The sequence below is a fragment of the Corvus brachyrhynchos genome, unplaced genomic scaffold (assembly GCF_000691975.1).
Source record: "Corvus brachyrhynchos isolate BGI_N302 unplaced genomic scaffold, ASM69197v1 scaffold115, whole genome shotgun sequence".
NCBI lineage: Eukaryota > Metazoa > Chordata > Aves > Passeriformes > Corvidae > Corvus > Corvus brachyrhynchos.
The window spans coordinates 6,518,104-6,528,324 of NW_008239553.1; the positions used below are offsets into that span (position 1 = coordinate 6,518,104).

Genomic DNA, 10,221 nt, shown 5'->3' on the forward strand with positions numbered 1-10,221 from the left:
ATTTTCCCTCTAGGCCGTATAGCTGATCGAAAGAAAGCAAGCAGATATATTTTGATATAATTCAAGTGTTTTAAGGTAATACATCAGAGAATTTATTTTTATTTTTAATGCAGCAAACAATCTGCCTTTTTTGCTCTCAGGTTACCTTTTTAAACTCCTATTTTTTACAGATGGTTTATACACAACTAAGACACATTTATAGAATTGTTGCAATCCACCAGTTCCATAAATACACCAATATGTAGGAATATGTAACAGCAATGAGCACCATGTATGAAGGCTGCAGTCTGCTAACAAAGAAAGCACTATATATGTTCTGTCAGACACACATGCTTGCTACCCACTCAGAGGCTCTGGAGAGAGAACTCAAAGACACACATTATGCATGCGTGACACTATGCTGCCACACCACACAAAATGTAGGCATGAAATGCCCTTCCCCACTTTAACAAGCAGTCAATCACATCCAGATTTCACTCTGGGCATATCCTACCACAGTGCTGACTTCAGAGTCCTGGCTTGTACTTCTGACCATAACTGTTGGTCCTCCGCTGGGAATAGAGTCAAAATCACTCTTCTGCAATCAAAATGTATCAAGGACAAGAAGAGTCACATTAGTTTTTACCATAAGGAGAGAACATGACTTCCCATTCTTCTGGGCTCTTGAATCACATGCCTTATGCTTCCTTAGTTTATTTAGCCAATCAAATAGAAACTACTGTCTGAGTGTCAAAAAGACCACAGTGTCCTGTAACTGAGTTTACAAAGATCAATCTCCTAGAGAAAAGGGCAAAGAAATTTTACCAAATGAGCCTCTCAAGAATACTCAAACCCTAGAAGTCTTCCCATAATTAAGTAGTGAATAGAAGAATCCTGTGTCTTACGGCATAAATAAAGCAAGCATACAAGCCACTGACCTGAGAACCTGAGGCCAAACTGAGGCCACTGTCTGCACTGATTTGGGATTTCTTCTCATCTGTTTCTCCCAAATCAAATTGTTTCACATTTTCGGGTCCTGAACAAAGGAAAAAGTAAGTTATTACTGTGCCAAGAAAAAACAGCATAGCAGAAAGCAGATGACAGACTGGAAGCAGAAACAGTACCAACAAAACAGATTTGCCTTCTCATTTCTTTGATTTTTAACGTGCTTTTTATTATTCCTTGGTACTGAAAACAACAAGACCAGCAGAACACATCTGCTAGTCTTCAAACATTAGTTTGAATTTCAAATACTCCGACGTCTGGGAGTGGCTCTAATTAAACAGTACCTTTCTTAGCCGTTTAAGAGAGATAAGAGGACAGACAACAGTCAAGTAGCTTCCAGTTACAATAACACATGCAGAGCAGTTGCCATTCAACTCTAGGAAGCCACTTCCTTTAATTCTTGGTAATAAAAAAGGATACCTATTTACTTAAAAGTCAGAATATTTTTTTGAACAGCTAAATTGCTCAAAGTCCTGGACTGAGTTTTTTGGTTGCCCACAGCAACTATCTAGGCAAAAATCAGGCAACACATGACAAGAAAATAACAGTGGCAATCGGTGTTAACCAGTAAGATTTTCAAGAACTAAGGTTGTATGATGCTGTGCTTCACAACACTCCCCAATTACACCAACAAATGGCTCTCCAGAGTTGGCAATCACAGAGGTCAGGAAAGAGAGAGGGAATCAGCAAGCTTTTAAGTCATGCATTCATTAACCCAACAATCCAGAAAACAAAAAAAGGAAAGAACATTATGTTCAATTTCCCATGCATTTCTAGAATCCTATCATCTATTGTCCTCAGATGGGATGGCAGAAGGAAAGAGAATGATGGACAGATAGAGCCTGAAAAGAAATCTGGATAAGCACTGAATGAAGTAAATAACAATGCAAGAAAAGAATGTGTTATAGGCTGTACACAGAATGTTAATACTCTCAGAAAGGGGAAGAGACTGAATACAACACTTCTGCCATATCCATATCTGCCAACTATTCAGTAACAGGAAGACATGATCAGCTGCTGGAATATTTGTATTATATACCCATGACTATATCCAGTATCTCTAAGCAAACAATGCCACTATCTCTATAACCACTGATCACAACAACCTGGGAATTATGAACATGTTTGTATTATATGTAATATTAGAGAGGATAAGACAGTGAAAAGGAAAGAAAAAGGGAAGGGAGGAGAGAGAGAAGGATAATATACAAAGATTTGTGGGAGTGAGTTTGAGATGATATGTAAACTCATGAATAGCAAAGCCATAAGGGGGCTGTGCAGACCATACTAGCTTACTACTCAACCACCAATTCTTCCTGTGAAGTCTTTACAGAAAGTATTCTTCATTTGTTATAGTATTGTGTCTCTAGATCCAAATGCCTTAGTTACTGTAAATCAAATCCTCAAAGACTCTAAGAAAGAGAAAACATAAAATTTATGAAGAAAAATAACTAAAAATATCTTTTCTAAGAATTTGGAATATTGTTTTCCACTGAAATACACATTGCTCACTTCTAGAAGTCTACTTCCATTCATCCAAGTGGTCATCATTTCTAGTTCTGATACAGCAAAAAGTTTAATATCTCATTACTACAGCAATAACACTAAATTTCAGCTGTGTGTTTTAAGCAATTTAGGAGTTTCCTGTCGCAACACGTAATTCAGGTATATTTCTGACAGTTTGACTTTTAAAGGGATTGGAATTGAAATTGACTGAAGCAGTTCAGATATTTGAGGGCTGTAACAGAGTTTAAGGAGCACAATAGCCACAATTACATTGTTGTCACTGTCAATTTACAGGCACTTACAAACCTCCCTCTCCCTTCTTTATGGAGTCGTATGTCTAATACACGTGGAACACTAAAACCTCAAATCAACCCTCTCAATGTAGGCACCTACTTGAAAGGCTCAGCTGGGGAGAGCAGGTGTGTGCATGTGCTATGTGTTTGCCTCGCACACCCCTACCTCAGCAGATAGCAATTCACAACTTAAATACAGTAAGCTGTACTGCAGAGGTGCCCCATTCGCCCCATTCTCTCTGAACTAACTCCAGATGCTAACAGAAGTACTTAACAGAAGTATTTAACTGAGGTGCCTAAAACTAGGGTATGCAAATCTAGGCCTAGTCAGAATGTCAGGATTTTTCACTCATTCACCTCAGCTATTAATCCTTCCCAAACTCCAGTCTGTAAAATAGCATCAGCTCTGCAAAGTACAAACTACGCTTATGGTTAGGAAACACCTACCACAATATGGTTGCTATAAACTGGCTGTTGTCCTTAAATCATATGTCCCTATTTACAACAGTGACAACCAAAAGAGCAAAGCCTGGTACTGCACCTGCAGATTATCTATATTCAGTATTTTATTCATTATTATATTTCAATAGGTGTTCAGATTCGTGTAGATTTAGACTGTTATTTAGACTCTGCAACAGCCTCAAACTATTTCACTCCTTCTTTACCAAGGGATATAAAAAACAAAATCAGGTTGATTCCTTACTATGAGGCTATTTTCTAGCAGCCATCACTAAATACAATTCTTCACATACACCTTCTCTCTCCCCCTCAGAAGTACTTCTTGTTGCAGATTGACTGCTCATGGTTGATGCCAGGTAACAAAACTCGCCATCCCACGGCTTGAACAAACAGGAATTCTTCATTCCGGTAACATTTAATCAATCAATATATCCATGTCAACAAGTTGTTAAACAAGTTTTAACTTTTAAGGAAGAAGATGGAGTATCTTAAAAGTCTTCCATATTTATCTGATTGGTGAGGGTGCAGAAACCTGCTTCCCCTTCTTTGAAGGCAACATTCAGGGGAGAAAAAAAAGAAAGGGAAAAAAAAAAAAGAAGAGACATTTGAACACAATTTCCTCAGGGCAAACATCTGTTTGGTCTCTTTAATGGAGACTTTCTTGATAGACTTTTTTTCTTGTGAGTATAAAATCTGTGTGCCATAGATGCAAGCTCACCCTGCACCTGGGGAGTTGGCAGTTATGGGGAGGCTGGAGGAGTCAGTTTCTACATTCTTTTTAATTTCCTTACTCGTTTTTTCCAAAGATTTTTGCTTTTTCACTTCCTGGTGCTTGTTCCACAATTCTACCCAAGATGCATTGAAAGCAGGAGAGAAAGAGAAAGAGTCAGCAGCTGGTCAGACAGGTGAAAATGGGGAAAAAATTTCAAACAAAAAACCCACCCCTTCACCTCAAAAAAAAAAAAAAAAAAAAAGAAAAAGAAAAAAAGGCAGAATTTTATGACAACTACTGAGTGAAGGGTTAATTAACACCATTTTAAAAGAAACCAGTGTTAGGTATTGAGCACTGCATCATCTCTTAATAACAGAATTCAAACATAGAGATGACTTCGTGCAGCTGTGGTGGTGCATCCCCCCTCCCCTCCTTGGGCCACACTTTGACAGCAGTGAATCAACTAAGGAAAAACAGCTCTTATGAACAAATAATTGATTGCCTTTTCTAAGAAAGGGATTTAAGACTGTCAGTTATTAATTCCTCTAAAATGTAAGCATCACAGAAGCTCTAATTAACAGAAACATTTTAATGTCTCTAGTTTATATCACTGAAAGGAGAAAGACACAAAAACAGCAGCAGCAATTCCAAAAATATTAAAGTGTAGGTTAACACAACATTTAACCAATATCATATCTTACAGATTATCACAAAGTTTACAAGTTATTTTTGACCTGACAACATTGCCAGTAAATGCTTGGCTCTGCCTATGAACCTGTCCTTTATGCAAAGAGCTGAACTCCTCTGCATCCACTTGCTCCTATCAGGGTATAAAGAATGGAAAATGGCAAAGAACTAAAATGAGCAAGATATCAGACATGCTCAACCCCAACTTCCAAAACTCAAAGTCACAGCACTCTAATCAAGTCAAAGAATTCCATAGGAGGACATACAACGCACAGAACAGCAAAACGGTCGGAAATTTTCTTAAAACTGTATTTGAAACTTAGCTCTGGGACAAAACAGTGATGAAGCACATGCACTTTTCTATCACTCACATTGCTCAACCCCCTGAAATGCAGGCACCTATTCTGCTCAGAAACACCAGCTCATTCCAGGTGCTGGCCTGTTGGCCAAAGGAAACATTACAAGCTGACACGCTAAGCAGACTCTAAATGTTAGGCACTGTCCTCTCTCACTAGCACTGTTAAAGTTGGGGACACTACAGAGGAAGATCCTCTTAGAAAAGTGGCAAAGGGAAGGAAAAAGAAGTAAAATGTTCTTTTACTGCTCGTCAAGAAAACGTCCTGAGCAACTAAAAGGTCACTTAAGTGTGTCAGAAACCCATTCCATCCTGCAAAGAGCAGAAATAAGGGCAAGACAGGCTCTAAAAAAGTTCTATTGAGAAAAATGTCCACTGGAAAAAAAAAATGAAAAGGATAGTGTTACAACTGTGGAGGAAGGCTCCCAAGTATTATCAAAAAAGACATCAGGAGTGAGACAAATGCAACAAGGTAGAAAAAGCTAGAAAGATGGCTTCCAGCCTACCAATTTCTACATCTGCTTCATGATTGATGGATGTTCCTTCAACTTTCAAAAATAGACAGATGGATAAGATAAAATTGCTTAGGGATCCAAACAGCATCCTACAGGCTTATCAACCTGAGCACACATTGACACAGATAACAATCTCTAAGATGGACTGAATTTGTTTGTTAAAGGGCTTTGAAAACATCTGGCCTCTTCCGTGCCCAGTCTATATGGGTTTACTTTAAAAATCACCAGTCTGAAAGCTACAACACCTGCCATTAAATTACTTTTAGCTGACTTGTCTGTGAATTTAGTGTAGAGTATATCCTAGCACATTAAAAACAGACTAGATTTTACTCTCACCTACTTAGTCAAAGAAGAAAAATAAAACTTTAATAAACTCACTTATCACTAACATAAAGGGGGAAACTATTAACTATCAACTTAAAAGCCACCAGTGTCCTAACAAAAAGACCAACACTACAGGTGATGACCATGAACCTTGGAACACAAGATCCCCAGAAGCAAGCAGCTGGTGAGCATCAGAAGCATCATCTTCACAATTTTAATTTTCTAGCCAGGAATTAGGTATCAAACCACAGTTAAGATCGAAGCTCAGCTGGTAAAAATCCATCCCACTTCACCTCAGAAAGAGGAAACCCTGTGAACCTCATGGCCATTGTTCCTATAGTACAAAAAAACTGCACAGATTCAGCTACCACAGCTCTAGATCAGAGATGCAGTTTAATCACCACACTAACACACACTTTACGTATGACTACTGCAAACAGAGCTGTACATTATTTTACTCCATCCTTCTGAAGACTTCTCATACTAGTATTTCCTCCTGTATCTAGGTCAAAAGGTTAGCAGTCCAATTTGTATTCCATCTATACAATACCAAAAGATTAATTCAAAGTTTTATTCACATATCTGCAACCTGAGGCTGTAAGTACCTTCCAAACTTCACTGAATCAAGGAACTGCTGAAGTCCAAAGGGACCTGTGGACATCATGTAGTCCAACCTCCCTGCTCAAAGCAGGGTTGACTAAAGCTGCCTGCTACAGGACCATGTCCAGTCAGGTATTCTCTATCTCCATGTATGGAGAATTCACTACCTTTCCAGGTAAACTGTTCCAGTGTTGGATCATCTTCACATAAAAACATTTTTTTCTCATGTTTAAATGGAACTACTTACAAATACTTTGTTATTTCAGCAACATGTAGATGTTTACCAAATGCTCTTCCCTAAATAAATGTCTGAATGAGAATATCTGCATTTCACTACAGCAGGACTTTAAGCAAAGACACAACTAACTCCAGTCCTGTATATCCAAAGTTGTCTTATTCTGAAGTTTCCATGACAGAACACAAAGGAAGTATAATAGCCAAGCAGCTTTAAATTATCTTCCTGCAACACAAGAGAAACACTCTTTACTTCAAGATCACCCAAGTCTGATAAACATGGAGACTACACCGTTTTTACAGCAATTTCCTGAAGAGTGACTTGCATACCAGTTCATGGTTTGTGGTGAAAGACAAAAGCAGTTAGAGAAAAAGGCTTCAGGAAAACATTCAAGTCTTTTGAACTCGGTCAGTTTTGGTAAGACTATATCCTTCTTGTAATTTAGCTCCATAAAAGACAAGTGGAAACCATCACAGCCTCAGAACCACCAGTAAGAATGTACCTTTGCCTGTCCTTGAAGAATGTGAATTGTTTAAAGCTAATATTCTGGCAACAGTAGTTAACACGGCATATTACGTAGCACTTCTTTTGAAAAGCACTTCTTATGATGCTTCACAAACAGAACTGTCTGATCTCTATGACTTTTCTATGAGGCTTTAATTTCATCGAAGGGAAAGAAGCAGTTTTAGCAATCTCATCAAAAGATGTCTCTTCATTCTTTAAAAGAACACTGTCCTAGAGCCTGGTTTATTCTTAGTTGTGCTAGAAGCATGCTTTCCTTTTTCTCCTCTAGAGAAAAGTAGTGAAGCATCCAGAGCAAACCAAATAACTAATTGAAATGCTGGAAATCTGAAACTGCAACTCTTTCAGCTTCCTGACAGCTTTTCAAATAGAGTGCAAGACTAGTTTCTGAGCACCTGCCTCCATAGATCACCTCTTTAAACAAGAAAGCAAATCAAGTCAGAGGGGTTCAGTATCAGTTCAGGACTCGACAGCACCCAGCCTGCAGTTATTATGTGCGTGTAGGAATGAATGTCTGTAGTCCTGCCACTTAACTGCTCAACACACACATTCCCTTGTCATATGCCACAAACTACACATATATCCTCACAGCACCACACTTTTAGAAGATTAATCTTTCATACAGCAATTCCAGTAAAATGATATTTTACATAGGCTGTAAGAAGCAATGTCTATAATTTAACATGACATATTTTTGCAGTTGACAAAAAATTTCTCGTATGCTGATGGTACTTCTCATGTTTACAACCCACAGCCCACTGGATTCAACCAAAACAATTGTTTTCCTTTCTCCTCCACTAAAAAAATCTCTAAAGCCCTTTTTAAATAAAACAGTTCTGAAAACACTACCTCAAACTTTTTCCCAAGACATAGGGAAAAGCTAAGAGTAAGACAGAAAAATCTCCAGTGACCAGCCTAGCAGATGCTGTTTAGAAGAACACACATTCTATTTGCTATTGCATAGAAGGAAAATCCATCAGTCCTGCTCACTGAAATCGTAACACTGTAACTAAAATCTTTTTGGAAATGTTGTTGTTAACAAACAGCAGATTTTGGATCCCACTTATATCAAGATACGATCTACATAATTCACAGGTAGCCAGCAATGACAGAAAACCTTCATGTTTCCCTTCCACAGCTGCCCTTTCTGAAGTCCTGCTGTCCCTGTTTCTCTTTTGCCATTTCCTGTTGCTTGAAAACAGCAATCACAGAGCAAAAAATAAGGCTGTTTAAGGTGTAATGAAATATAGAAACAATTAAGATTAGACAGCTTCTGGGAGAAAATTGCGGTGGATAGTTTATCCGAGAGTAGAGTGAAAACACACATGATTGTTCCTTGTGATCCAAGGTGTAAATGAAGCATGTTACAGTAGCAATGTAGTGTGTTAAAATGGAGAGAATGCAAATAGAACCTAACACCAAAACAGAAGTCTCCCCTGCACTTCACATGCACCTCAATACACACCAATTGAAGCAATAAAATTTTCTTCCTTTAGACTTCTTGTGTCAAACTCCCTTGGCCCTCTGCCTGCAGGGCTCGGCGGCTTTGGCATTAGCTGAGGTACCGGCAGCTGCATTGCAGGTTTTGGCTCCACTCTTGGGGATGATGCAGGATCTTTGCCAACGGGAGTGACAGATCCATCTGTTGGACTTCGTTTTCTCTTTTCCGGTTCTTTAAATAAAAAGAACATTGTTGAGAGAAAATAAATAAATAACTAACTAGAAAGAAACATAAAGAAAAAGGAAATGAAAGCAGGAGAAGAACGATGAGACAGATGGTCTCACCTAAATCATTAAGCCTGGCACTGAAACAGCTCAGTGCCACATTTTTCCCATAGGTCAACGTGGCTTGCTGATAGTCTGGCACACTGGTGGAAACCAATAGAGGAGAAAGCCAGAGTGCTATTTTAGGGATACTCAAGTATCTCATTCCCGTATATTTGAAACCTAGGAATGTTCTCTGACACAGGAACTGTAGCATCTCCTCTGCCAAACTGTGAAAAATTAAACAACTCTGCCTAAACTACCAAGAATATAATTTATAGAGGATAATTAAGTTCTTCTCACGCTGTAAAGATGACAAATACAATCATTTTCATGGGTAACACTAAATGAAACTTCTGTTAGGGGAAAAAAAACCAAAAATACCTCTTGGCTATACCTCTTCCATAAATCTTTGAGACTTCCCATAACCGTATGTCTCAAAAGGCAGTTTGGATTATTTCTCTGTATCAAACCCCACAGTTTGAATTACAGCAAAACCTTCAGAACAGAATAATTAAAACCAGCTTTTCCATAAAGAGCCTCCTGCACAAACTATTCCAATACCTGATGAATCTAATAGTCAAAACTTCATATCCTATTATCTAAATCTGTCATACCACTAGATCTTGTGATACCTTTGTTCAGTGGATTTAAGATTCTGCTATCAGTAACACCTTTCTATTTAGATAATAATTGAAAAGAATCAACACCTAACACTCAACAGACTGAACACTTCCATCCTTCAGAGGAAAAGTGTTTTCCCAATACCTTGTAGATCTTTTCAGAAAATTCAGTTTTGCAAGATGTGATGATCAGAACTGGGAGCACTACCTCAGCTGTGGGTCTTGTTACTGATATATCAAAACACTATACAGTAGCTGCATTCCAAATGTATATTCACAGATTTACACAGTCCCCCCCCTTCCCAGTTTTTACAGATGCAGTAAACAGTGGGAAGTTCACATACAGCTGCCATTTTCAGACAGACTGCTTCCTAGGATATATTTCCCAATCCTACTATTATTGCCAACTATCCTTGTTCCTAAATACAAGTTCTTAGTTTGACCATATTATAATAAATTAATCACAACCATGCTTTATTAAGCTTACTCTAGACAAATAAGCTATATCCATCGTGTCCTGTAGGATTACTAGTTTATTACTATACTTTAAATAACATCAAGAGAAGCACTAATCTCTAAAAAACATTTCTAGAAATAACTCTTTAATTTCAACCAATCGAAAACAGTAAAAAAAACTGAACC

At 38.1% G+C, this 10,221-nt stretch overlaps 1 protein-coding gene across 31 annotated transcripts in view; it reads right to left on the reverse strand.

The window, feature by feature from the left end:
* The window catches only part of MADD (MAP kinase activating death domain), a 58,874-nt gene that overhangs the window by 25,949 nt on the left and 22,704 nt on the right, over positions 1 to 10,221 (reverse strand). For 21 of the 31 annotated variants that reach the window (XM_017741988.1, XM_017741987.1, XM_017742001.1 and 18 more), the window contains 4 exons: positions 8,658 to 8,864; positions 4,034 to 4,087; positions 918 to 1,015; positions 494 to 577 (listed from right to left, as the gene is read on the reverse strand). In XM_017741988.1, coding sequence (XP_017597477.1) covers positions 494 to 577; positions 918 to 1,015; positions 4,034 to 4,087; positions 8,658 to 8,864 — 443 coding nt within the window. The remainder of the gene's footprint in view (positions 1 to 493; positions 578 to 917; positions 1,016 to 4,033; positions 4,088 to 8,657; positions 8,865 to 10,221) is intronic. The other 10 variants (XM_017742003.1, XM_017741992.1, XM_017742000.1 and 7 more) reach the window with 1 other exon arrangement.